Source organism: Puma concolor, chromosome C1 (assembly GCF_028749965.1).
Source record: "Puma concolor isolate L17-30 chromosome C1, mPumCon1.1.hap2, whole genome shotgun sequence".
In the NCBI taxonomy this organism is placed as follows: domain Eukaryota; kingdom Metazoa; phylum Chordata; class Mammalia; order Carnivora; family Felidae; genus Puma; species Puma concolor.
This window is the reverse complement of record NC_141674.1, coordinates 44,776,246-44,803,343: the sequence shown is the minus strand read 5'-3', so window position 1 is coordinate 44,803,343 and position 27,098 is coordinate 44,776,246. Positions and strand designations below refer to the sequence as shown.

General features: G+C 43.2%; 1 protein-coding gene across 4 annotated transcripts in view; it reads left to right on the top strand.

Moving 5' to 3' along the window:
• The first annotated feature begins 8,079 nt into the window (after positions 1-8,079).
• USP24 (ubiquitin specific peptidase 24) overlaps positions 8,080-27,098 on the top strand; it is a 143,885-nt gene continuing 124,866 nt past the window's right edge. For all 4 annotated transcript variants that reach the window (XM_086717077.1, XM_086717078.1, XM_086717076.1 and 1 more), the window contains exon 1: positions 8,080-8,542. In XM_086717077.1, coding sequence (XP_086573203.1) covers positions 8,213-8,542 — 330 coding nt within the window. In that variant the 5' untranslated portion in view covers positions 8,080-8,212. The remainder of the gene's footprint in view (positions 8,543-27,098) is intronic.

Sequence of the window (27,098 nt, the reverse complement as noted above, 5' to 3'; positions counted from 1 at the left end):
CACTCCGGCTGCTGGTAAAAAAAAAACAAAATCTAATGTTGGACTACCATCAGGCCTGTCACATCATCTTCTTAAGTGAAGGAAAATACCACATTAACTTTTAAATGACTCCCCATTTGGCAACATACAGTCTTTAGTAAAGAGTGGGAGGAACCTTGGACTTAAAAATTATGTTTTCCTCTTCCTTCTTCTAGCGTTCTCCATTTTTCATACTGATTTTTTTTTTACATTAAATAATCAGAATCGCATCCCTCTAAAAGTAATTGCTTTCTGGGGCACCTGGGTGGCGCAGTCGGTTAAGCGTCCGACTTCAGCCAGGTCACGATCTCGCGGTCCGTGAGTTCGAGCCCCGCGTCGGGCTCTGGGCTGGTGGCTCGGAGCCTGGAGCCTGTTTCTGATTCTGTGTCTCCCTCTCTCTCTGCCCCTCCCCCGTTCATGCTCTGTCTCTCTCTGTCCCAAAAATAAATAAAAACGTTGAAAAAAAATTTTTTTTTAAAAGTAATTGCTTTCCTTAATCCCCATCACCTATTTAACCCATCCCCTCACCTAAGGAGTGTACTTGTCATGATGAACACCGCGTAATGTACGGAAGTGTTGAATCACCACATTGCACACGTGGAACTAATAGAACACTATTTGTTAACTAATCAGGATTAAAATAAAAATTTAAAATAAAATAATAATAATAGTATCAAAAGGTTTGCGAGTCTTAGAATATATCTTGAGATAATTCTGGGGGGGGAAGCTATCTATGTGAGTTTTACATGAAGGCATTTGATTGCAAAAACAGTATTTCATCCTTTTTAAATCTGCTTTTATAAAATACAAAATTGGGTCTGCATTATTTTTGTATCATTTTAGTTAATAGGTTACTCTATTTTCATGGTTAAAAAAAATAAAAATAAAAGCAATCGCTCTCTTTCCCCCAGCAATATTATTACTGTGTTTTTAAACAAAACACAGTATTAGCAGATTGAATCCAGTAACATATATGAAGTATTGTGCACCATGACCAAGTGGGATTTATCCCAGAATGCAAGATTGGTTTTACATATGAAAAATCAATGAATGCAATACACAATATCAGTAGAATAAAAAACATAAACCACATTGGTCATTCTTAATAGGAATAGGAGAAAACTATCTCAAAATAATAAAAGCCATATATGAAAACCCCAAAGCAAACGTCATTGTTAACGGAAGGATTAGATGCTTTCCTCCTAAGATCAGGAACGAAACAACCATGACTGCTATCTGCATCTCTGTTCAACACTGTACTGGAGGTCCTGGCCAGGGCAATTAGACAAGAAAATAAACAAAAGGCATCCAGATTGGAAAGAAAGAAGCAAAACTATCTTTATTCACAGATAACATGACCTAAGAAATCCACTAAAAAAAACTATTAGAATTAATAAACAAGTTGGGCAAGGTTGTAGGTTAGAAGAGTAATTTATAAAATGCAACTGTATTTCTATACATTTGCAATCAAACAATCCAAATTACGAAAACAACTCCATGTGCCGTAGCATCCAAAAGAGTAAAGTAGGAATAAATTGAGCAAAAGAAGTACAAGACGTACTCTGAAGAGCACAAAACACCTACTAAAAGAAATGAAAAAAGTAACATGTTCATGGGTTGGAGGACTTAATATTGCCAAGATGGTAACAGTCCCCAAATCTGCTTACCGACTCAGTGGAATCCCTATGAGAATCCCAGCTGACTTCCTTATAGAAGTTGGAAAACTGATTCTGAAATTCACATATAATTGCCAGGAACTCAGAATGGCCAAAATAATCATGAAAAAGAGCAAAGTTAGGGGCGCTTGGGTGGCTCAGTTGGTTGGACTCTTGAATTTGGCTCAGGTCAGGATCCCAGGGTCTGCCCCTCCCCTCTCCTCTAAAAAATAAAAACTAAAAAATTGACCACAAAGAAACTTTAATTAAGACAATGTGCTATAGGCATAAAGATTGACATATAGATCAATAGGATAGAATTGAGATTCCAGAAATAACCTATGTGTCCATGTTTAATTGATGTTTGACAAGTGTGCAAGACCATTCAATGGGGAAAGAATAATCTTTTCGATAAATAATATTGGGACAATTAGATAGCCAAATACAAATGAATAGAATTAGACCTTTACTTCACACCATATACGAAAATGAACTCAAAATGATCAAAGATCTACTATAAAACTCTCAGGAGAAAACACAGGCAAAAACATTTTATGATAGGAAATTTGGCAGCGATTTCGTGGATATGCCACCAAAAGTACAAGCAACAAAAGTACAAGCAATAAAGAAAATAAATAGATTGTACTTCATCAAATCTAAGAGCTTATGTGCTTCAAAGGACACTAGCAAAAAAGTGAAAAGATAAGCCACAGAATATTAGAAAATAGTTACAAATAATATACCTAGTAAAGAACTTGGATCTAGAATACAAAAGTCTTACAACATAATAATAAAAAGATGAATAACCCAATTCAAAAAAAAGGCAGAGGACTTGAATAGAAGATATACAAGTGACCAAGAAGCGGGTTGCCTGGGTGGCTCAGTTGGTTGAGCATCTGACTTCAGCTCAGGTCATGATCTCGCAGTTCATGGGTTCAAGCACCATGTCGGGCTCTGTGCTGACAGTTCGGAGCCTGGAGCCTGCTTTGAATTCTGTGTCTCCCTCTTTCTCTCTGTTCCTCCCTGCTCGCACCCTGTCTCTCTCTCTCTCTCTCTTAAAAATAAAGATTAAAAAAATTAAAAAACAAAAACCACATGACCAAGAAGCAATGAAAACATGTCCACACAAGAACATTCATATAAACAGTGATAGCAGCAGCATTCATAATACCCAAATAGTAAAAACAACTCAAATGCCCATTATGAATGGATAAACAAAATATGGTATATCTATAATGAAATATTACTCAGCCAGAATATGGAATGAAATACTGACACGTGCTATAGAACATGGATAAAGGTTGAAAACAGTGTACTAAGTAAAAGAAGCCAGACAAAAAAGATCACATATTGTAAGATTCCATATCCATGAAGTTTCTAGAACAGGCAAACCCATACAGACAGAAAGTAGATTAGTGGTTGCTTAGCACTGGGGGGAATGAGAATACAGAAGAGATATAACTAAAGGGTATGAGGTTTCCTTCTTAGGTAATGAAAACCGTTCTAAAATTGACTTGTACACTTTAAATGGGTGAACTGTATGGCATGTGAATTACCTCTCGAGAAAGCTGTTACATATTAAAAAAAAGAAAGAAAAGAAAAAAAAATCAATGCCCAAGTAGAGTATTCATGGTGTAGCCATTAATGCCAATTTTTCTGGTGGCTGTTTTCATTGGTTTTTAAACATATACAATGGGGATGAATTTGCTTCCATCAAAATGTGGGACATTAAATGTCATTTTAGGGGCACCTGGGTGGTTCAGTTGGTTAAGCATCTGACTTTGGCTCAGGTTATGGATCTCACAGTCTGTGAGTTTGAGCCCTGCCTCAGGCTCTGTGCTGACAGCTCAGAGCTTGGAGCCTGCTTCGGATTCTGTGTGTCCCTCTTCTCTCTGTCCCTCCCTGCTCATGCTCTCTCTGTCTCTCTCTCTCTCTCTGTCAAAAATAAGTAAATATTAAAAAAAAATTGGGGCACCTGGGTGGCTCAGTCTGTTAAGCATCTGAATTTAGCTCAGGTCATGATCTCACAGTTCTTGGGTTCGTGCCCTGTGTTGGGCTCTGCGCTGACAGCTCAGAGCCCGGAGCCTGCTTCGGATTCTGTATCTCCCTCTCTTTCTCTGCCCCTCTCTCTCTCAAAATAAATATTTAAAAAAATTTTTAATGTCATTTTATTTTTTCAGAAACAAATTAAAGCTCACTCAATGCCCCCTTGCCAGTGTATTGAGACGTTGAATAATAGTCATAATTAGGGCTCCCTCTCCTACTGCAGGGGGGATTTATGCAAATTGTACAGGCTTGTGCATCTACAGCATCATCGGAAGGAGTCCTCTGGCCTGTGGTCTATACTCATTAACACGGGAGGGATCACAATCTAAGCCTGCATAGGCTAAGGTCTTTTGAAAGAAGGTGATTCTGTTGATTCCCTGCCCTGCTAGAGACTGGGGGATTTTGTAGAGGCTGCAAATCTTGGACTCAGGCCGTCATTTCTCTTTGAGCTCTTTCTACTTCCTGGGGCACTGTAAGCTAGCAAGGCAAGGCTCTTCCTCGTCATCGAATATCCAAAATACTAACTTCCTCCTAGTCTTGGAAAATCTCCCTCTGTCAAGGTCTGCTCCTTTTATCCACTGCCTTGAAGGAATTTTCTCCATCTTCTTCTCTTCTATGGGATTTCTGCTTCCAGTTATGACAGATTTGCTTATTTAAGATCATCCCTCTTACTGACACCAACTAGACAAGCTGGGCAGAATAGAATATCTGCTTGAAGGCACTGAAAGCTTCCAAGGGAGAACTTGAAGGGCCAAATCGCAAAGAGAAAGGAGGTACAGAGAGGTAAGCCCGTCATCTGGCACTGCTTTTCCCTTTAATGGGCTTGCCGATTAATCAGCAACCAAGTTAATCAATCAACTCAATTCTCTACCTTTACCCTTTCTCCCTTTTAGATCATCCGTCACACAGCACTCTTCCTAAAATTTAAATAACAGCACCTCTCTCCTTCACATAAATATTTAAGTGGCTTCCCATTCCCTTAGAATGAAGTGCAAACTCCTTATCAAGTTTAAGTAGTCCTCTCAGATCTGGTGTTTGGCCACATTCCCAGATTCCCTTCCCACTATTACCTCTCTAGAACTCCAGCCATAGTCTGCTGGCTTTTAATTCTTCTCCGTTGCTTTCCCCTTGCTCACTCCAGGGCCTTTGCACATACTGTTGTAGTCTTTGGATCGCTCTCTTTTCATCTCACATTCACTTTCCTGGCTTTCCTACTTCCTGGCAGATTATAGTTTAAATACCCTCCGGAAAATTTTCCAGATTTCCTACGCTCGGTACTTTTACCCCCATAGATGGCAAGCAATTTGCCCCTTACATCTTGAAATTCCCTATCAAAGCACCTATCGCTCTTTATGATTACTCCTTTATTGTCTGTCTCCCTTTAAAGACAGCAAGTTCTAAAAGGGCAGGAACTGTGTCCTGTTCTCTAGTCTTTTTGTCTCTAGTCTTGCTCCCTAGACACCGAGAGTTGTCTCTCTAGGCCTCAGCCTGGTTCAAAATAAACCCTCACTAAATATTTTTAAAATTACCTGTTAATATCAGAAAGCCCTCATATTTTGTCTTCCACACAGTTCATCATACCTCTCTTCAAGACCTGGCTATTTTTTTTTTTTCTTCTAGAAGATTCTAGAGAAGGATAAATGTGAACTGAATGTTATTTAAAATTTCTTAGTCCTTGTAACATTTTCAAGATTTTACTGCAATAAAAATTAAAATGTGAGTGAAAGCATGACTACTCACACCACGGGCCCCTCCCCTATTATCCCAATTCGATAGGGTTTAAGGCCTCACTTGCTTTCTTACATGCAAAAAAGTGTGATTACAACTATTTGCATCCTCAAATGACATTCTGGCTTTTCAGCCACTCCAGGATCCGGTTCAAAAATGGCCTTCCTTGTTTTTTGTAGCCTTTTGTGGCTCCTTTCCAGTTTTTATCACAGACTTTGTTTTTCTCTGCTTCCTTCTCTGCTTCCTCTTCTCAGCTCGGCACAGCTCCCTCTGTCATGTTCTATAAACCTGCCACTGTTGATGAGTCTTTTTATGTGCCATCTGAATTGGCCGGCTCAGTCTCATTACCTCTTGGGTTCTGTCTCAAATCTCAGTGGCAAACAATTTTTCCCTTTACCTGTTACTTATTCCCCCCTCGTAATCCGTTTCTTAATTTGGTCACCGAATTAACTCGGCAGACCCCGGGCGAAAATGAATGCCATCACTTTTCCATCATCAAGTTTTGTCAGCTTTGTTTAGCCCTGCATCACCAGTGCCAAGAACAGTACCTGGTGCCTGATAAATAGCACATATTTGTTGAATAAATGAAGTATCTTGGCATATGCTTCATGATCGGTTACTTGGTTTCGTTTACGTTACTTTTGGTCCTCATATACCACACATAAATATTTAAGCACCATTGAGGTACTTGAAAGTTAATGCCACTTAGTAAAATTTTTATTTCAATATATACCCTGGAACCTGATTCACTTCCAGGCATTCTTCCCTGGTAGGTTCTTTTGTTGTTGTTGTTGTTGTTGTTGTTGTTACTGTTTAAGAAATGTAAGAAGAAGGATTTGTTTTATTTCCATTCACAAATTGACTTTACTTCCTTTGGGGATAAGGCCTAGCCTTTGTCCCATAATACAACCGTTAATCAGTACAACAAATGCAGTCAGTTCATTTAAATGTAAACAGCGATGAACTCACCCTGGAAATCAAATTGTTGGTGTTTAAAAATATAGGTAGCAAGTAATAGGCAAGAAGGGTTCTGTGGTCCAGGGGAAGAGGTGCTAACAGAGTGCAGAGAATTTTCTGGGTACCGACCCTAATTTAAGATTTGGGACAGGTGGAGATTTCAGTAAGTGCTGGGTTGTCACAGGGAGGGGTTTGATGGGATGAGAAAGGTTAGTGGACTTCAGGGTTCTGGAAGAAACGAGGGTGAGGGCATTAGGAGATAAGCTGAGTTAACAAATACGTAGTGAGGTAAAGAAAAGACATCAGGATCTTGGGAGACGGCGGGGAAAGAACCTAGAAGCATGAATTAAAGGAAACTGAAGGAGGAAAGGAGCAAGGCTTGGATAGTGGAATCAAGGAAACTAAAGACGCAGCCCCTGGGGGCTAATGTTAAAGGTGGAAAGAGAAAGCAAGGCAAATAGGCCTCAAAGGGAAGAGGAATGAGTGCTTAAAAGGAGAAACGAACAGCTGTGGGGTCCTCCCGTAAAGGGCAGAAAAACAGAGGGCGCAGGGTTCTCCTTCAAAAGGCAGAAACAGAATCCTGAGCCAAGAGACACAGTAGTGTGAGTAGGTGGGTCAGCATCAGGAGGGGAGCACAGGTCCAAGGAGTTCGAATGAGTCTGTGGCTGGCCATGTGAGGCAGTCTGAGGTTTTCGGAGGTTTTCGTTAGCGCTGGGATTCTGAGTTCGTAAAAATACGTTTCAGACGCCCAGGGGATTTCAGTGTTAAGAGTTTGGTGGAATACGGTGGGGTTTGGTGAGGGGCAGGTGGCCAGTGACGATAGGAACCTGCAGCGAGGGCTGGGAATCCATTTCAGCAAGGTTGGGGTAGTTTCAGGGAGAGCCGGAGGGATCTGGGTCGGGTTGCGTGGGGGTGATTTTCGGCCCCGGTGGACCGATGTGCCCGGTGTGGGCATGAATTGAGGTGGGCGTTGGGGTGTATTTCAGGCAGCGCGGCGGGCCAATTTCCGTGGTTCGGGGCGCATTTCTTTTGGGACTGCGGCGCGCGTTTCAGGCCGGGCTGGCGGCGAAGTGCAGCCGCGGCCGAATGAATCCCACCCGGGACGGGGTGCGTCTCGGGCGCGCGGGGGCGAGCGAGGCCGGGAGAGGAGTCCAGCGGGGGCTCTGAGCAGCTTCGGGGTGCGAGGGGACCGCCGTCGGGGCTGGGCCGCACGGACGGCTCGGGGGACTTCGGGGACGTTCCGCGCAGCGAAGGGCACCTCGCCTCCACCCGTCCCGCTCCCGCGGGAACCTGTTGCCGGAGAAATAGGCGGGCGGTGGCGACGGCCAAGGACCCTCCCTCGCCTGCGCCCGGGTGTCTGCGCGGCCCTTTCACCCCAGAGACGCTCCGCGGCGCGGCCCCTCCCTTTGCTGTCTAAATTAAAAAAAAAAAAAAAAAAAGCCCCCCCCCAACACCCGCGCCCGTCCTCGGCGAACCTGGGGCGGCCCGGGCCGCTTCCGGGAGCGGAGGCGCGGCCCCGCGGGCCGGAGGAGGCGGAGGCGGAGGCGCAGGCGGAGGAGGAGGCCAACATGGCGGCGCGCAGGGCTGGGCCGGGCCGCCGCCGCGCCTGAGCGCCCCACCGCCCTCGCTCGGCTCCCGGCGTCCACGCCCGCGCCCAGCCTGGCCGGGCGGCAGCGGAGCGCGCAGGCCGGCAGCGCAGGGGCCCGCTCGGGCGCGGGAGCGGCGCGGAAGCAGCGCCGCGCGGCCCGCCAGGCCGGGGAGCCGCAGCTTCGCCGCTCGCCGGCCGGCGCGGCTCGGAGGCCCGAGCCATGGAATCGGAGGAGGAGCAGCACATGACCACGCTGCTGTGCATGGGCTTCTCGGACCCCGCCACCATCCGCAAGGCCCTGCGCCTGGCCAAGAACGACATCAACGAGGCCGTGGCGCTGCTCACCAACGAGCGGCCGGGCCTCGACTACGGCGGCTACGAGCCCATGGACAGCGGCGGCGGCCCCAGCCCCGGGCCCGGCGGGGGCTCGCGGGGCGACGGCGGCGGCGACGGCGGCGGCGGCGGCGGCGGCCCCTCCCGCGGCGGGAGCACCGGGGGTGGCGGCGGCTTCGACCCCCCGCCCGCCTACCACGAGGTGGTGGACGCCGAGGTGAGGAGGGCGACCGTGACCCCGCGGGAGAGGCCAGCGGCTGGAGTTCCGCGGGCACGGGGGACACACCCCACTGGGCTGGGAGTGCGGAGGGCGTTTGGGGCGGGGGTTGGCTCGGAAACGGAGAGAATGGAGTCCCGGGCCCGGCGGGGGCGGAGGTCACCGGGCCGGGGTCAAGTGGGGAGAGGGACCCCTCCGGGAGGGGCTGAATGGGCCTTAAGGGACGCGGGGCAGGGCTGCGCGGCAGGGTGGGGAGGGGGTCTCGTGGGCTTCGGGCTCTGCACGCCGCAGGGCCGACCGGCCGGCCGGGGATGGGAAGGAGGGTCCAAGGCGTGCATCTGCGATGCGGGAGGATCGACGCGCTAGCCTGGAGTGTGTGATGGGGAGGGCGCGTGTGTTAGGGGTCAGAAATGGGATACTCGTAGGCCGGGCTGGGGGCGGCGATTTCGTGGCACCGGCTTTTAGCGAAGGAGTAGGGGAGGCACCAGGTCCAGGGTCTGAGAAGAAGTGGGATGGGCCAGCCAGAGTAGTGGCCTTTGCTAGGGGCAGAGGAGGACTGCTGGGGTTAGGAATGGGGTTGGGGTTTTAGCCAAGGGCCGGAAAGAGGGGAGGTTGGACAGGGTCTAAAAAATGAAGAGGGGCTGGTAGGGACCAGGGAGGAGAGGAATTGATATAAGGCAGGGGGGGAGGGGGCTACGTGCAATAAGGTCTGGGTTGGGGGGACTGACGTTAATAAGGCCAGGTGGGGATTGGACTGAGGAGGTTAGAAGCAAGAGGCCAGGTTGGGATTCAAAGCTGAAGAGGCCTGGAATTGAAGGATGAAGCTGGGACCAGGTCTGGGCAAGGAAAGTACTGGTCACAGGCAAGGTCAGGAATGAGGGAAAAGTAGAGGGGAAAAGGGATTGCAGTGATACCGAGGGTGCTGTGCAGAGGGACAGGGGACACGGTGGGACAGAAATGGGAGGAGTGGAGGCATCTGTTAAGGAGAAAGGGTTCCATCTAAGCGACTGGCTCTGATCACAGATCTCAAGTCTGGGTGGAGAAAATCAGGCCTGTTTGGATGGGGATGTGAGCAAAGACCATGGGGAAGAAAACCGACTTTAACTGCAATTTTAAAAGAGATCAACCAGAAACGCCAGTGCTTGTGAAATAATTGCTCTGCAGGAAAATGGCAGCTCACCTGAAGAATTTTGGTCAGATTCATTGAATAGTGCATTTCGGGGGTCAGGTAGAGAGCAGCTTGGCCCAATCCCAGAAGTGCGCAGATCTCACAGATCTCAGATTAGTGGGCTTGTGTTTTTAAAATAGAGACTTGAATTTGCATAATTCTTAATGAAGCTAAGCCTTCTGAAAGCATTTTCCCTAAATTATGTTATATCCTTTTAATTAACATGCTTTTGCAGCAGTTGCTCGGGCTGAAGTCACTTGGGGGGAGAAGGTGGCACTTTAGAAACACCGGTTTCTTCACAAGATTTCTTAGGTTCCCAGACTTCCACACACGTGATTGGTCGCCCTTAATTAGCCTGTAACTCGGTTATATGATTGACTAGTGTGTGAAAGTGAAGATTGTTATTATTCCTGATTTGGGGAAATAATCCCACATTATTAAGTAAGTGTACTTAAATCACTTTAAGAAATGAGCTTCTCTTTGCAAGTCCCCATCACTCCCCTAGTTGCTCATTCCAGTTTTGACCCAGTTTTGCAATCAAGGAGAAGGCCGTCGCTTTTTCTGCAAGTATTTGTATAACTATGATGTTCGTGTATCTTCATTTTGTGAGGAATCTTATTCTTTGTTTCTTTTGTCACACCTTGTAATTGTCTGTAATTGAAAAATCAAATTAAACGATGCTTGGTGGTACCTCACCATCAGCTGTACCGTCCATAGATTTAAGTGCAAAGAAATGGGACTGGCATCTTTTCACATGAATGACAGGCAGAGGAGTTTGATTTTAAGTAAAATCCAGGGAATCTTTATCTTTTCGAAGAATTGTGTCAAGTTTTCATTTCCTCTTGACCCCGGGGATTTTTGGCCTGGGGAGGCCGCATCATTTGATTTGGAGAGTTCAGGAGGGGCTCCTGGCTGAGGTTGCTTTACCCAGAAGCATATTGGCGGGCTACGAGCAGACACCTTTGCAGGCACACGGGAGCCTGGTGAGAACGTTTAACCCAATTTCTGCCTCTAGTTTTACAAATCTTCTGCCTGTCACCTGTGCAGCTAGCTGGGTGGTCATCCTTGCTGTAGACAGTAGGAAACTGAGGCTTTTGATCCTGGGAAGGATGCTGATTGTTGTTGAGCATCTCCAGCATGTCAGGCACTGTAGTAGACGCTTTACTATACATTCTTTTAGTCCTCAGTGAGGTCGTTAATAACATCACTGTTTGAGAGAGACGATTAGTTCGTGGCAGTCTCTTGAACCTGGTGCCCTTCGGTCTTCAGAGACAGTGTGCTTTTTTTACTCTGCTCTCCTCATGGTTTTAGGATTGGCTTCATTTTAGCATAAGAAAGAAAAATTAAGAGGGAAAAAGACGATTTTGAGGCTGGGGAACTAGGCTAGGAGTGATGGCAAGCACTGAATCAAGGCATTAGGAGTAGAATAATGGGTGGAATGAAAGGATCACAGATCTTTAAGGTGGAAGACTTCAGAAATTAAGAATTTGTTCAGCTCTTTTGTTTAAACAAACAGCCTGGCGGGGCCCAAAGGGGAAGTGACTTGTCCCCACAGAACCAGTTCATGGAAGAAACGGATCTAGAACTCAGGCCTTCTCACTGCATGGCCCGTGCACTGTCTCCCTCCCACTGCCTTCCTTTCAGATGAAGAAGGGTCAGGCTGCAGCAGTGGCTTAATGGGGAGGAAGGCAAGGGAAGTGTAACAAACTGGCTGACGTTCATCAGCTCTTATAGAACCTACCTGTTCTGTTTCTTAAAAAATGAGTACCTTATTTTAAATTCTGTAAAGTTATTTTTGGTGCACAGGAAATTTCAGTTTTAGTGTCTTCTTCAGAACGTTTTGGGGATAAACAGATTAAATTATAAACGTTAAAAAAGAAAAAAAGGATTACGTTTGTTTTTGTAGTTTGGAAACAGGCAGTAAACATTCAGTACCTTCAGTGTCCCCTGGGGGAGGGGGGCGCGTGGGAGTAGATAGTGAAGGTGAAGGTTACATTCTAGTGGCTCTCAGTGCAAGCCTCTCATTTTACAAGAAGCGACTTCCCAAGGTCATGTAGTTAGTTAGGGAAATCAGTTTAGTAATTTGGGCCCATGCCGTAATTAGGATTTGGTTTAAAAAGTAAATTTTGGAAAATAAAAGCAGTTAACTTCTGGTTCAGGAGAAGCAAGAAGAATGCAGATAAAAAACACCCAGATAGCTAACAGGGGGCAAAAAAAACCCAAAAAAAACCAAAAAAAAAAACCCACCCAGATATGTAGCAGAACACATAAAACTGCTCAGAAAGCCACCTTTGCCGTATCCTCCAATTAAGTAAAGGTGTTGCTTCACACATGTTGTATTTGGTCGCTACGAGTATTGTTGGATACATGTAATTCATGGGCTCAGTGTCTGGAAGGGACTTTGAGAAACTACCCAGTTTTGATTCTGAATAGCATTACTTCAAAACCTGTCAAAGGCAGGTAAGAGTTTGTTCTATTATTTAGGAAAATGGAATCTCACATCTGCCCTAAGTAACTTATCCAGATGTTTATCACCCCCACTCAGAATTTTTTCCTGTTTCTTACTCTGATGGCCACTGCTAAGGGCATGCCCTCTGGTTCCCTCCTTCCCAGAGCTGGGAGAATCTCTCTCTTAAGCATTGTGATCCTTGATCTGGTCCATGGGATCAGTAGGAATCAACCAGGTGCTGTTGTGGGCATTTGAGACAATTGAACAATTGCGATACGTACCCTATTCATTATTGTCTTATTTTTTAGAAAATACTGAAAATGGAATTTTTTTTTTGTAAGGAGAAATCAGCTAACAGCAAGAAATACCTTTCTTCACTGTCTAGTTCTGAGATAATATTCCCAGAAGTGACATTTAATACTGTGATCTGACAAATATTGGGAAATTCTTATTTTGTTCCTTTTTTAATGTGGACCTAACTTCTGGGGGTATTTTGTGAAAAGTATTTGCAAGATTTCTGTCTTCCTTCCTTCCTTCCTTCCTTCCTTCCTTCCTTCCTTCCTTTCTTTCTTTCTTTCTTTCTTTCTTTCTTTCTTTCTTTCTTTCTTTTCTTTCTTATTAAAGCCCCACAGTTGGTCCTGTTCCAGTATATCTAAATCACATTAATTTGTAGTTCTTTAACTTACCTCATTTCTGCCTCTCTTTTTTCCTTTGATGGTATGTGATAGTTCTAAATGAATTAAAATTTTAGTGTCATCATGGGGCGCCTGGGTGGCGCAGTCGGTTAAGCGTCCGACTTCAGCCAGGTCACGATCTTGCGGTCAGTGAGTTCGAGCCCCGCGTCAGTTTCTGGGCTGATGGCTCAGAGCCTGGAGCCTGTTTCCGATTCTGTGTCTCCCTCTCTCTCTGCCCCTCCCCCGTTCATGCTCTGTCTCTCTCTGTCCCAAAAATAAAAATAAACGTTGAAAAACAAAATTAAAAAAAAAAAATTTTAGTGTCATCAGTGCTTATATTATTTATTTTAAAATTCATATTCCTCAAATAAAACAATCCTACTACATTTGAGTGTGGGGTAAATATCAAATATGATTTGGTAAATTAAAAAAAAAAGGAAAAAGAAGAATCCATATACAGATTTTAAACTAAGAAGTAAACTAATTCCAAAAAATTGGTTGTAAGTGATGACATAAAAATAGGGAATCTGCAAGGTTAATTAGCATAGCCTAATTTTTGAAATAAGTATTTCTTTATAATCTAGTATACGAATCTCCTTTGGGAATTAGGCCTATGAGTTCATCTAACACTTGGCTTCTCACCTTATAATTACCTGGCCATATGCTGTTAGAACGAGTGTAATTGGGCACAAAGGAAGCACCTTTTGTGTGTTGGTGAGTGCAGTTCTAGCAGAATCATAGTAGGTAGTGACAGTTTTATACAGCATAATGGTGCCGTTAGCTTAAAATTGGAAACCAGTCGCGATGTTAGAAAAGTAAATGTTTCAGTGTTAACAATTTGAAACAAGGATTTCAACTTTAATGCAACTTAAATAGCAGACATCGGCGTACTACATACTTCTGTACTTACTGCCAGGTACCATATAACATTGATTTTGTTTGAATCAGAGTATGAAGAGGAAAAGTTTTCACTTCTGATAAGAACTATAGTTGGAAAGATTTAGTCCAATAATACTGTTTATATCTGGAGTTCAGTTGTCCAGGAAATTTTCACATTTGAACCCGGAGAGAAGTAAGTAGACACGTAAATACGTAAAATTGAGCCATTGCAAAACATCCCCCCACATCCAGTGCGTTCACTACATGCGTTTCACTCATTTATTGTTTTAACTTTTTTTAAAAAAACATAGTTCATGCAAATGCTGTTATTCCACGTCCTGGCAAATTGGAAGAGGTTTTGTTGCAGTCCTAACATGAGGTGATGAGCATTTAGAGGGAACCATATTTGATAGTAGTGAGAAGTGACAGGTAGCAGTTCAGTGGTACAGGAGGGGACAGGAAAAGTTGAAAAGTGGGCCCAGGGGCGCCTGGGTGGCTCAGTCGGTTAAGCGTCCGACTTCAGCTCAGGTCACGATCTCGCGGTCCGTGAGTTCGAGCCCCGCGTCGGGCTCTGGGCTGATGGCTCAGAGCCTGGAGCCTGTTTCCGATTCTGTGTCTCCTTCTCTCTCTGCCCCTCCCCCGTTCATACTCTGTCTCTTTCCGTCTCAAAAATAAATAAACGTTAAAAAAAAAAAAAAAAAGAAAAAGAAAAGTGGGCCCAACCAAAGCGGGACAGCTCATGTGTACAGGTCCAAATAAAACAGCTTTGTGTGCTTCATGACCCCAGAAGATGGCTGGTCTTAGTGATGTTGCACTCAAGAAAAGGTTCCAGTATGCCGTTTAGGAAGGGTCGCTGGGGCACCTCGGTGGCTCAGTTTTTTTTTTTTTTTTTCAATATATGAAATTTATTGTCAAATTGGTTTCCATACAACACCCAGTGTCGGTGGCTCAGTTTTTTAAGCACAGAGCCTGCTTGGGATACTTTCTTTCTCTCTGCCCCTCCCCTGCTCATGCATGCTGGAGCACATGCGTGCTCTCTTTTTCTTTCTAAATAAATAAATAAACATTAAAAAAAAAAGTCAGGAAGGGGCGACTTAGTCAGTTGAGTGTCTGACTCTTGATTTCAGCTCAGGTCATGATCCCAGGGTCATGAGATTGAGCTCTGTGCTGGACACAGGGCCTGCTTGGTATTCTCTCTCTGTGTCTCTCTCTCTCAGTCTCTCTCTCTCTCTCTCTCTCTCTCTCTCTCTCTCTCCCTCCCTCCCTCTCTCCCTCTCTCTCTCTCCCTCCCTCCCTCTCTCCCTCTCTCTCTCTCTCCCTCTCCCTCAGCCCCTGCCCCATGCACTCTTGCTCTCAAAAGAAATAAATAAACTTAAAAAAAAAAAGGGTCAGGAATGTGGAGTACAGTTTAGCAAGGTTTTAGTTTTTAACCAAGAGAAGGAAAGGAGAAGAAAGTTGGGTGCATGAGGAAGTAAGCTTCAGGTGCCTTGGAAATTCAGACACATGGGGCATTTCAATGGAAGGGCTCTGGACTGCTAAGGCCCTGCTAAGAAGGTTGTGCTTCGTTTTTAAAAGAGTAAATGTTTTCTCTCACCTTCCTCCTAGGGTGTTTTAGTTTCTTTTTTAAGTTAGTAATTCTCATTCTCATTAGTATCATAAGAATTTTTATTGCTTAGTATTGGAACATTTTTTACTCACAGTTGGATTTATGAAAATTACTTGTTAATTAGCATGTTAGCAGTAGGAGGCATTATTTATTGTTTAGTGTTGATCATCTCTATGGTGAGTTTTTGGCAAAGCATTTTGTAGCCTTTTTGTTTTTATGGTATGTTTGTGAGTTCACTTCTCTATCCAGCAATGGGAAACCTGGCTTCCACCATTGGCTTACATTGTGTGTGTGTGTGTGTGTGTGTGTGTGTGTGTGTGTGTGTGTGTGTGTGTAAGGGAAGTGGAATCTACTTGGTGTTAGCTGTTAACTTTAAGCTGGTTAATAGAACATATAGCTGTACATTTGGTTTATTTTTGTTTGTTCTGAAGAGAAGAGCTAACACGATTAAGTCGAAATATTATTCTGGTAATCTTTCCAGAAATTGAAATGCTTCAGCCGTGATGCAGAGTTCTGTGGAATCTTTTCGTAGGACTGAATTGAAGATTTGATTTTCCTCTTACAGATAAATATTAACAGACAAATAACCTCATAGGTGCCCACCCAAGTCTTCTCACTTCTAAAGAGGAGCTTCCTTGTTCAGACCCCGGTTTGCTTTTCTGTGGTATCACAGCCAGTTATTTGTGTTATAAAATTCAGTTGACACTATTTGATATGCTTTCACTTAAGTTTAAGGTGTTTGTGTTAGAATATTTTGCTAAAAAAAAACAACAAAAAACTGAGTAAAAGGCATGGTGCTTTTTTAAATTTTTTTAAATGTTTATTTTTGAGAGAGAGAGAGAGAGAGAGACAGAGTGCAAGCAGGGGAGGGCAGACGGAGAGGGAGACCCGGAATCCGAAGCAGGCTCCAGGCTCTGAGCTGTCAGCACAGAGCCCAACGTGGGGCTCAAACTCACGAACCACGAGCTCATGACCTGAGCCTAAGTCAGTTGCTTAACCGACCGAGCCACCCAGGTGCCCCAGTGCATTCTTTATCATAAGTTTCCAAGTGGTTTCTGAAATTAAAATCTTTTTCAGAAAGACTTATTGGTTAGATATTCTGTTGTCAAGACTTTCCATTTTCTGCTCTGTGTGCTTTTAAGAATCCAGCGTTTCAAAAACAGGTCAGCATTCCCCCCCCACCTCATTTCTCACCTCTACATTGTCAATTTTGGTGGAAAACTGAAATGCTTTCTGAAACCTGCAGCTGGAAATCTAGAGTGAAGCATTTTGGTAACGATTTAAAATCTATTACAGATCCTAGACATTTTCAAGGCATTCCACACTGCAAATGGCAACATCATCTAGCAATTGCTTAATTTATTCTGGGACTCTTTCTTTTCTTTTCTTATTGTATAGCCTATTAATTCTCTAAATATCTCTCCTGCCTCTTCTGTCTATCCCCACTGTTACTGCTCTGTGTTCTATTCCTTTCTTACCTTTTCTCTCTGCCACTCACTGGCACCAGAATGATCTCTCTAGAATGCAAATTTTAATCCCAGGATAACCTTGCTCAAAAATGTTTGGTGCTTCCTCATCTTCTCTAGGTAAAATCCAAATGCAAACTTCTTTTCTTTCAAGGTCTCCATTCTTACCCATCTGTTCCTATCTCCTGACTTCCAGTTTTGTGTTCTCCCTTGCAGTTCAGGGGCCATCTCTTGGCCCACTCGCTCTCCTAATCTCCAGGCTCCATCTGCCTAACACCAATTCATTCTTGTTAGCTCCAGTGCCATATTTCTTTAAGGCAAAAGTTGGGGCGCCTGGGTGGCGCAGTCGGTTAAGCGTCCGACTTCAGCCAGGTCACGATCTCGCGGTCCGTGAGTTCGAGCCCCGCGTCAGGCTCTGGGCTGATGGCTCAGAGCCTGGAGCCTGTTTCCGATTCTGTGTCTCCCTCTCTCTCTGCCCCTCCCCCGTTCATGCTCTGTCTCTCTCTGTCCCAAAAAAATAAATAAACGTTAAAAAAAAAAAATTTAAAAAAAAAAGTAAAGTGGTGGTCATATTTTAGTTAAAAAAGTTACGTTTACCTTACATGTATCTGTTTTTCCACTAGGCTTGAGGAACAGGTCTCGTTTTATCTCTCTGTCTCTGGCACCCCAGCTCACAATATTTGATTGGATAGAGTGACAAATGAATGGAAAGAAAATTTTAAATGAAATAAAAAGTCAAATGATACTGGAAAGAGGATTGAACCTGTGGTTTGGGAGATGGTACCTTTTGTTCAGGGTTCTGTTGCTTGCTAACTCTTCCATTGGGCAAGTCAGTTTGCCCCCCCGAGTCTCCATTTTCTCATCTGTAAAATAGTGTGATCTTGGACTAGATCTGCAGTTAATTTTTTTCATTCATTGACTTCTTTGAGAAATTAAAAGCGAAGAGGCCTCTCAGATAACAGCGTATGTAAATATATACGCTTAATGTTTAAAGTAAGCTGGTGCCAAAGTATTAATACTATTATTTGGGCTAATGGGATTACTATATTTCTCAATTAAAAAATTTTTTAGGGGCTCCTGGGTGACTCAGTTAAGCATCCAACTTTTCATTTCAGCTCAGGTTATGATCTCATGGTTCATGAGATTGAGCTCCACTTCGGGCTCTGTACTGACAGAATAGAGCCTGCTTGGGATTCTCTCTCTTTCTCTCTCTCTCTCTCTCTCTCTGCCCCTCCCCCTCTCCTCTCTCTCAAAATAAATAAACTTTTAAAAAATGAATTTTTAATGAGCTTTAAAAACGTATATAAACTTTATTTAAAAAGACCAACCAGGGGCGCCTGGGTGGCGCAGTCGGTTAAGTGTCCGACTTCAGCCAGGTCACGATCTCACAGTCCGTGAGTTCGAGCCCTGCGTCAGGCTCTGGGCTGATGGCTCAGAGCCTGGAGCCTGTTTCCGATTCTGTGTCTCCCTCTCTCTCTGCCCCTCCCCCGTTCATGCTCTGTCTCTCTCTGTCCCAAAAATAAATAAACGTTGAAAAAAAATTAAATAAAAAGACCAACCAAACTATGGTGTTTATTAAAATGGAAATAGCTTTAAAAAAAAAAAAAGACTATTTTGTGAGTCTTAGGAAAATTTTGCCTAGACCCCAAAATTATTTTATAATTGTGCTATTGTTTCATTTGTGTTTTATCTAATTAAAATGTAGGAAAAAAAAAGATTACTATTTCCTAGCATATCACTGGGAACAATTTTCTTTTAACCTAGAATTCATATTTGATTATCTACTTACTAGTTTCCAATTATTTTTAGTTCTAAGAAAACCATGGCTTGGAAGATGTGATTCAGTAGGACTTTCCAAATTTGAGTCAGAGATTAAGCTTTAATAGAGTTTCTGTTCAGTGGGGTTTTTTCTTTTTTTTTCTTTTTCTTCTTCTTCTTCTTCTTCTTTTTTTTTTTTTTTGCATGCTCTCCCCTGCCATCGAGTATCTCAGCATTTTTGCCTTGTTGCTTGGTTTTAGGATATTCTTTTGGGTGACTCCAGTATGTTTTAGTTGGCCTTTAGATTATCTGCCAGCATTTAAAGACCCTCAAAGGTCTGCAACTGTATTTTGAAACCAGCTGTCTTTAGAGCAGAGGGGTTTTTGTTTGTTTTGCTTTGCCAAAGGTATGGAGTAGAGATGCGTGTCTGGCCAACACAGCCTTCCCTTGTCACCTGTTTCCTGTGACCTAAAGCAATTTTACTCATGATCCTTGGGCTCTTAGTAGGCTCCAAACCAATCTCATCCATTATTTCCAAGAAGCATTCCACTCCCTCGACTTTTTCTGTCACTTACATACTTTAATGGACAGTACTCTCTCATGTCTTTTTGCACAATTTTAAGAGGGTGGGATGGCTGTTTCTGGTATTCTTATTAAATGGAAGATAATTAAAGAGTTCTCAGAATAAAAACTCTAGATACGTCTGAAATAATGATACAGTTCACATTCTAGTGATAAAAACAAACATTCAGCTGAAAATTGTTAGAGCAACAGAACAGTAAATAGCCCATTTAACAAAACAGCCCTTGATTCCGTAGGTTTTTATTGAGCAGTGATGGTGTGCTAGGCACTGAGCTAAGTGTTGGGAATATAATGGTGAACCAGTCACACATAGTGTCCTCTCTGTGATAGTTTGAAGTCTGGTAGATTTCTTGTGCTCTAAGTGGAATACATCATGATGTTCTAATTCAGAAACTAGAGGCTTTGAAGAATCGGGGGTTGAATATGAAAGAGCTTACATCTATCAAAAGCATTTAAATAGTGCCTCAAGGATTTTTTGTGGTAATTTGATTTATAGTGGGATCCATTGCCAGGAAATCAAGTGGTATTTTTCTCAAGTGATAACGTCTTTAGCACCATGGAATGTACAGAATTTGTATTTATTTACTTGTTGGATGTTTAATATTAGTAGTTGATGTTTCTCTCAACTAGTACCTCTTCTAAGAATGGTGCTAATTATTTCCTTCAAATTCTGTTACTTTTTGTTCTAAAATCATGAAGGTATGCGTTTTTACCAGAAATGAGAAATTACTCTAGAAACTGGTCTGATTTCAGGCTAAACATTCCTTATGGTTGTGGATAATACAGAAGAGGCTGTTTTAAAGCTAGAGCAGTGTTGATTTTAGAAAGACTTAGGATGGTAGAAATAGCAGTAACTATGTAAATGAAAACTTGTCTGGGATTAGTAACATAAGAAGTCCTTAGTTTATTATTAGTATTTTGGTTTTTGTGGTCAGTTTTACATCGGAGTGGACTGTCTTTCCTAAAATACTTAAAAAATATTAGTAATTTTCATTTTTTAAGATTTACTTTTCATATCTGCCTCATTTGAAGTGTTTTGGGGAGTGAGTTATAGTAGCACAGATCATCCTATGTTTCATCCTTTCGACATCATATTTGTTTTTGAGAAAATGTCAGTTATCTATTGGGCAGTTGGTACTGTAAGTGTTGAAATCACGCCAGGCCTGTGTGTGTGTGTGTGTGTGTGTGTGTGTGCGTGTGCGTGCAACGTGTGCCATAAAAACAATTGGTTCATGTTATGTGTATAGATACACTTACATCGGTGCAGAGCAACAAGTGGGTCCTGTTTGCTGTTCATTACTCTTGAGGTTTTTATGGCTGAGTATAAACCATGTCTGTGATAGAGGAATTCTAAGCATTTGTTAAGGGGGATCAAAGATGAGGACCAGTGCAGGATGACCAGACATTCACCCAGTTCATAGTGATTATAATATGGGAGAGAAATATCAAGAATGCTTAGCAAGATACACTTTATGAGACAGAAAAATTATCTGTAGAACTGAGAGTGTTTCTTGTCTTCCCCTCTCCCTACTCCGAGAAAAAAACCCCTGAAAGTGGTAAATGTAAGGGTGAAAATGGAAGATTTGTTCAGAGCTGGAAGGGACCATGGGGATCTTGTGGTGTTAAATCTTGCCAATTTAGGAATGAGGACCTTGACCCTGGATCATTAGCAAAGTCAGGAAGGGAGTCTAGCCTTCTGCCTCTCTCAGCATGTAGTTTGTATTCTTCACGTGTCACGAGGAAGTCTTTGACTGTAGGTCATCTTTAATATATCCTTCCTCTTAAACTCTCTGTATTTTAATCACCACCATTTCCTTTGTTAGGTATTAGTTTGCATTAAATGGGCAAAGTTGACATTTGATTCATTTCCCCCCCCTCCAAGTATTTGTCTTGCTTTCTCATTCAGTGTTTTTTAATGTCCGTGGTTATTGATGTTTATAAAAGGTAGTAAGGGTTGAAGAAGGGAAGGTTGGGTAAGTGCTGTCACTTGTGAAGGTCTGTGTCTGTCCACTTGAGCATCGCTGTATAGCTGACCAGGATTAGTGATATCCTTGGTCCACCCACAGTTGCACACATGCACTGGGTACTTAAAAATAAGCTCAATAATCAGTATGCAAATGTCTTGAAACAGTATACCGCCTAATTTGTTTTACATGTGTATCTCTTCCTTAACTTTTTTTTTTTCTGCATATCAGATACAGTGTTTATTATAAATATCAACTGGGATGGGGGCGCCTGAGTGGCTCAGTCGGTTTAGCATCCGACTTTGGCTCAGGTCATGAGCTCACGGTTCGTGGGTTGGAGCCCCATGTCAGGCTCTGTGCTGACAGCTCCGGAGCCTGGAGCCTGCTTTGGATTCTGTGTCTCCCTCTCTCTCTGCCCCTTGCCCACTCATACTCTGTGTCTCTCTCTCTCTAAAAAATAAACATTAAAAAAAGTTTTTTTAAATAAATATCAATGGGATGTGTTATACACTTGTAGGTTTGAAATTAAACATTTTTAATGGTACCTTGGAAAGGTATCAATATGCTAACAGCATAATATGTGCCTTAGATTAAATATCTTAATGAGTACAGAAATAAAACAGTGTATATTGATTAACCCTTAGAGAATAACTTGAAAAAACCAGCCTTTAAATATGCTAGTTTTTTTTTTTTTTTTTAATGACTGTGTGCATGGTTTTACTCCTACCTGGTGTGTCCTCCTTACCCCTTTTCCCCTCTTGTCATATTGGACCATGGAAGTTAGTCCACAGCACTGCCTCTGTGATCTCTACACTTCATCTTTTCTCTACAAAGTAGATTTCATACAGGCTTGGGGTTGACAGAGAGTAATGAACGCCCTCCTTATTTCAGTACAGCCAGTCCTAATGCTAACATACCACATGTACTGTTGATCAGGTTTGCTACTGGTTTTCTAGTCGGGCTTGATACCTTCCATTATTCTTCCTCCCATTCATGGTTCTGTTTTTCCTGGTTAAAAGCCCCTCCTTGACTTTGAGTAGAGATCCTTACATTCCCCTGCCACAGCATTTATCTTTCCCGTTGGAATTATTCACTTGCTTGTCATGCGGACTGAATTGTGAGTCTTCTGAGGACAGGGTCTGAGCTTCTGTATTTCCTGTAGCGTTCAGGGTAACACTTGACATAGAAGGTGCTAAATGAAGTGAAAAATTCTGATCTGGAAAATAGGTAGTTTGCATCACCATTCTGGAACACATTTTCCTTCATTTGCAAGTATCAGATAGCATCTGAAAGCTAATCTTGCCTAAAAGAACCTACTCCATAGCTTGAAGGCAACATAAACATTTTGGGAGTCCTGTAACAGATTTCTGTGGTGGGATTTATCTTGTTTTACAGTTTGTGGGAAGGAGCTTTTCTTGAACTGTTGCCAGCGTCGTTAAAACGGGCACCATTTTGGTGCATAACAGCACGTTAAATCTCAACTTTGGTATGCAGTACCACTGCCTTTGCTTTATAAACTTTACTATGGCTTGCACAGAAAAATATTGAACACGGGAAAAAACGTGATGGCTGCTGGAAGAAGCAAGCCTTTTTTTTTTAGCCTTAGGTAGGACTGTTTGCCAGTCTGTTTTTCTATGGTTTTATTGCATGGCTTCATTGAGCTCTACTTCAGTAGGGAGAAGATTATTTGCAGAGATTATCGTTTCTGGAGAAGAAAGAGAAAACATGCTACAGTAGAATTAAAACAGGAAACAGATTTTTATTGTTAGTTTTTGTTTCAGATTCTTTTGTTTCATTTATCACTATAATAATCATTAATGATGTTACTGTTGATTTAAGTGGGTTTATTTTCAAGTAAAGCTATTAAGATGTTCATTTTTTATCCCTCTTTTGTCACCCCAACGTAAAAAAAAAGATGTGTAGAGAGGAAGAAGGAGGAGGAAAGGAACAGTAGTATGGGAACCATTTGTTTAACGCTGAACAAATATTTATTGAATGCCTTTGGCTCTAGTCTGTTCTCTGATTGCTAAAACACAGTTCCTGCTTTTAAGGAGTTTACAGCCTATTGCAGTGGTTATGAATGGTGGGTAGGGATGGCCAGCACCAGGTCAGAATCAATTGGGTTGCTTTTTCAGAATAGCTTGTCCCCAGCAGAGCTTCCAACTGTCCCAGGATATATGCCAGAGTAGGGAGTACGGGGTAAGACTGCTTAATAAAGCATTAGAAAAGGTGCGTGTTCTGGGGTCAACTACAAATCCAGTGTGGATGTAATTTGATTGGTATGCTACATGTATTTTTCCCAAATTTTCATCTTGAACAATTTCCACCCTATGGAAAAGTTGAAACAATAGTACACCTTTTGTACCCGTCACTTTGAGTCAACATTTGCAAGCGTTTTGTCACATTTGCTTTCTCTCTCCTCTCTCTCTAAAGGCACACACACATACACACACACGCGTGTGCGCACACACACATTTTCTTTCTGAATCTTTTCAAAATAAGTTGTAAACGTCATGACACTTGACTTTTCAATACTTCAGTATGAATCTCCTAAGGACAAAGACATTCTTCTACAGAAGCACAATACCATTATCTTAGCAAAGGAATTTAACAATGATATATTAATATTCTCCATCATTTAATTCATATTTAGATTCCCCCCACTTATACCAAAAATAGCCTTTATAGACATTTTTAGAATAACCCAGGATTGGGGCGCCTGGGTGGCGCAGTCGGTTAAGCGTCCAACTTCAGCCAGGTCACGATCTCGTGGTCCGTGAGTTCGAGCCCCGCGTCAGGCTCTGGGCTGATGGCTCGGAGCCTGGAGCCTGTTTCCGATTCTGTGTCTCCCTCTCTCTCTGCCCCTCCCCCGTTCATGCTCTGTCTCTCTCTGTCCCAAAAATAAATAAAAAACGTTGAAAAAAAAAATTAAAAAAAAAAACAAAAACAACCCAGGATTGAACCAAAGAATATGCATTGGATTCAGTATGTCCCTTTAATGTAGTTTCTAGAATAGTCTTTGTATCTTTTTAGTCTTTGGATATTGACATTTTTTAAAACAACCCAGTTCTCTTTTCTGTTTTTTAAAGATTTTATGATTGAAAAATGCACAAGGAAGTTTTATCATGATCTGTTAAGGCAGTAAGGAAAACTGAACAAAAATATTAACTTCTTCCATCACATAATTTTTTCCTCCTTAGTATGACTGCACTTTCAATCATCTTTTTCTGACTTTTACAAAATGTTAGCATTTTTAGAGCTTCAGAAAAGAACTTGGATCCATAGGTAAGCATTTTCATTTTAGAGATGAAACTGAAGTATGAAGATACCAAATCTTATGCAAGAACGTGGTTCTCAGCCAGGGGCAGTTTTGCCCCAGGAGATATTTGGCAGTGTCTGGAGACATTTTTGGGTGTCACAACTAAAGGGGTGCTTCTCGCACCTCATGGGTAGAGGCCAGGGATGCTGCTTAAACATCTCACGGTGCACAGCACAGCCCCCCGCCCCCCGCCTCAGCAAAGAACTATCCAGCCAAAACTGTCAGTGGTGCTAAGGTTAAGACACTCTGGTCTAAAATCACACACTAACTGCGGGACTTAAACTCATTTCTTGACTGTCAGTTCTGTCTTCTGTCCACACGTGAAAAACACAGCACCTCGCTTTGTTTCCCGTTGATCCCCCCCACCCTGCCCCTTCATCCTCATTTCTTCACGCTGAACCTTTTGATTAAGCCTAGTGAATTATTTTCTGGCTATAAGGATTAAGATGGGTTAGAACATATTGCTGGAGAGAGCATGGAGTATCTTTCTAAGAGAAACATAAAAGTGCTTTCAGTGGAATTTTGTTCCTGTAATAAAAATCTGTGCAGAATAACCTTTAGGAGCAGTTTAGATCATCATAATAGCACTTCACTTCTGTTTATGTGATGTTTGAGCGTATAGAGCGCTTTCACATATTATCTTACTGAGTATTCACCAAAACCCTTTGTATTAAAAGCAAACAAGTGGCCGTCTCCTTTTCACAAGCGAGGGAATAAAGGTTCACAAAAAGTGACGTATCCCGTCTGACTGTGGTTCAGTGGGTATTCGTCAAAATTACATGAAGAGAGATTGCAGTTGAACTTTTATCTGTGCAAAAAAGGAACAAGCCATCTCAAAATGTTGTAAGCTCCTGGTCAGCGGACATATTTAAGCAGAGGCTCTGGGGTTTTTTCTGGGGGTATAGAAGGGATTTACATATCAGATAAAAGTTCAGACACTGGAAGTAGAATGGAGACAAGATGTGGCTCCTGTCATTGGGTAACACCATCTAATTGGGACGCCAAACCTGTGAGTAGGTAAAGCTTCCTGTACCTCAGTGTCTGATGTTCTGGGAACAGAGGAAAGCACTTTAATTATGCTGCGCTCTGCCTTTGGTGGCAGACCCTCACACACAATTCTCTGTGCCTAGAATCCCGTCGCCTTCTCTTTCATTTCATAAGGATTTAATTCACTTGGTGCTTAACATCGATCCACTCACCAAAACGTATCGAGCACCTGCTCTGTGTCGGAGGACCGTTGCACATAATGCAACAGACAGAACAAAAGTCCCGCCCCTGTGGAGCTTACATCCTAGGTTCAGGGAGGCAGGCAGCAAACAGGGTAACAAGCAGGATGGCAGCTGAGAAGTGCCACAGAGAAAAAGAAAGCAGGGGACGGCGGGGAGAGCACGCTGGGCTGGGGATGGGTATGGCAGGCCCGCTGTTTAAAATAGGTTATTTGTGGACAGCTTCGCTGAGAAGGTCGCGCTTGAGCAAAGACCTGCAGTGGGTGAGGAGCAAACTGTGTGGTCGTCCGAGGGGAAAGCGCTCCGAGTCAGATTCTGTAAAGGGCCAGACAGTAAATATTTTAGGCTTTGCGGGCTGAGCAGTCCCTGTTGTAGCTACCCAGCTCGCTGTCGCAGTGCGAAGGCAGCCACGGACTACACAAACCGGCAAGATGGTCTGTCTGTGTTCCGATACAGTCTCATATCCAGAAGGAGAGGGGACCGTACCCTGCCGACCCCTGCGCTCAAGTGGAGGAAGGCCTCGCGCAGAGGCCCTGGCGGGGAGCAAGGCTGGCCCGCTTGCGGGGCAGCGGGAAGGCCAGCGTGGCTGGAACTTAGCAAAAAGGGGAAGAGCAGGAAACGAAGTCCGAGGTGAAGGAGGGGGCAGGTCCTCGCCAGGGCCTCAGAGGCAACTCTGCTGATGCCTCTTTGTCAGAAGGAGGAAGGCAAGCCTTGAGGGTTCTGAACAGGAAGGTGACACGACCTAGTGGGAAGGATCCAGAGTCTGTCTGGGGGGCTTACTAGCTCAAGACGCTTATTAAACGTCCGAGAAGAGGTGTCAGAGAGGAAATCGGATAGATGCGTGGAGGCGGGGGAAGGTGTCTGTCTGGACTGGAGCTAAAATGTGAGAGCCTCAGCTTAGAGGTGGTATTTAAAACCAAGAGACTCAGCCTCTCAAAAGGGCCAGTAGCACTCCAAAAGGACCAACACTGGCTCTTGAGGGGTGAAAAGAAATCTTAGGTATTCTGGTGGTTTTCTCCAGATCTCACCCCTCCCCAACACAGCCTTACTCTTTAATATTTAATTAACGGAGATGAGATGATTGGGAAGAACGTATGGAAAAACCTCCCTGAAGGAGGGATCATGAAAACAAGACTGGGAAACACCACCTGCGCAGTTGAAAATCCACATTGTAACTTTTGACTCCCCTGTAACTTCACTACTAACAGCCTATTGTTGATCAGAATCCTTCCTGTAACTCGAACAGTTGACTGACACCCATTTGGCATGCTATACGTGTTATGTATTAGATTCTTACAATTAAGTAAGCTAGGGAGAAGAACATTTTATTTCAAATCATGAGGAAAACGCATTGACAGTATTTACTGTATTTATCAAAGAAATCCGTGTATGAGCGGACACACACAGTTCAAACCTGTGTTGTTCAAGGTTCAGCTATACAAGACAACTTCTCACGAAAACCTCA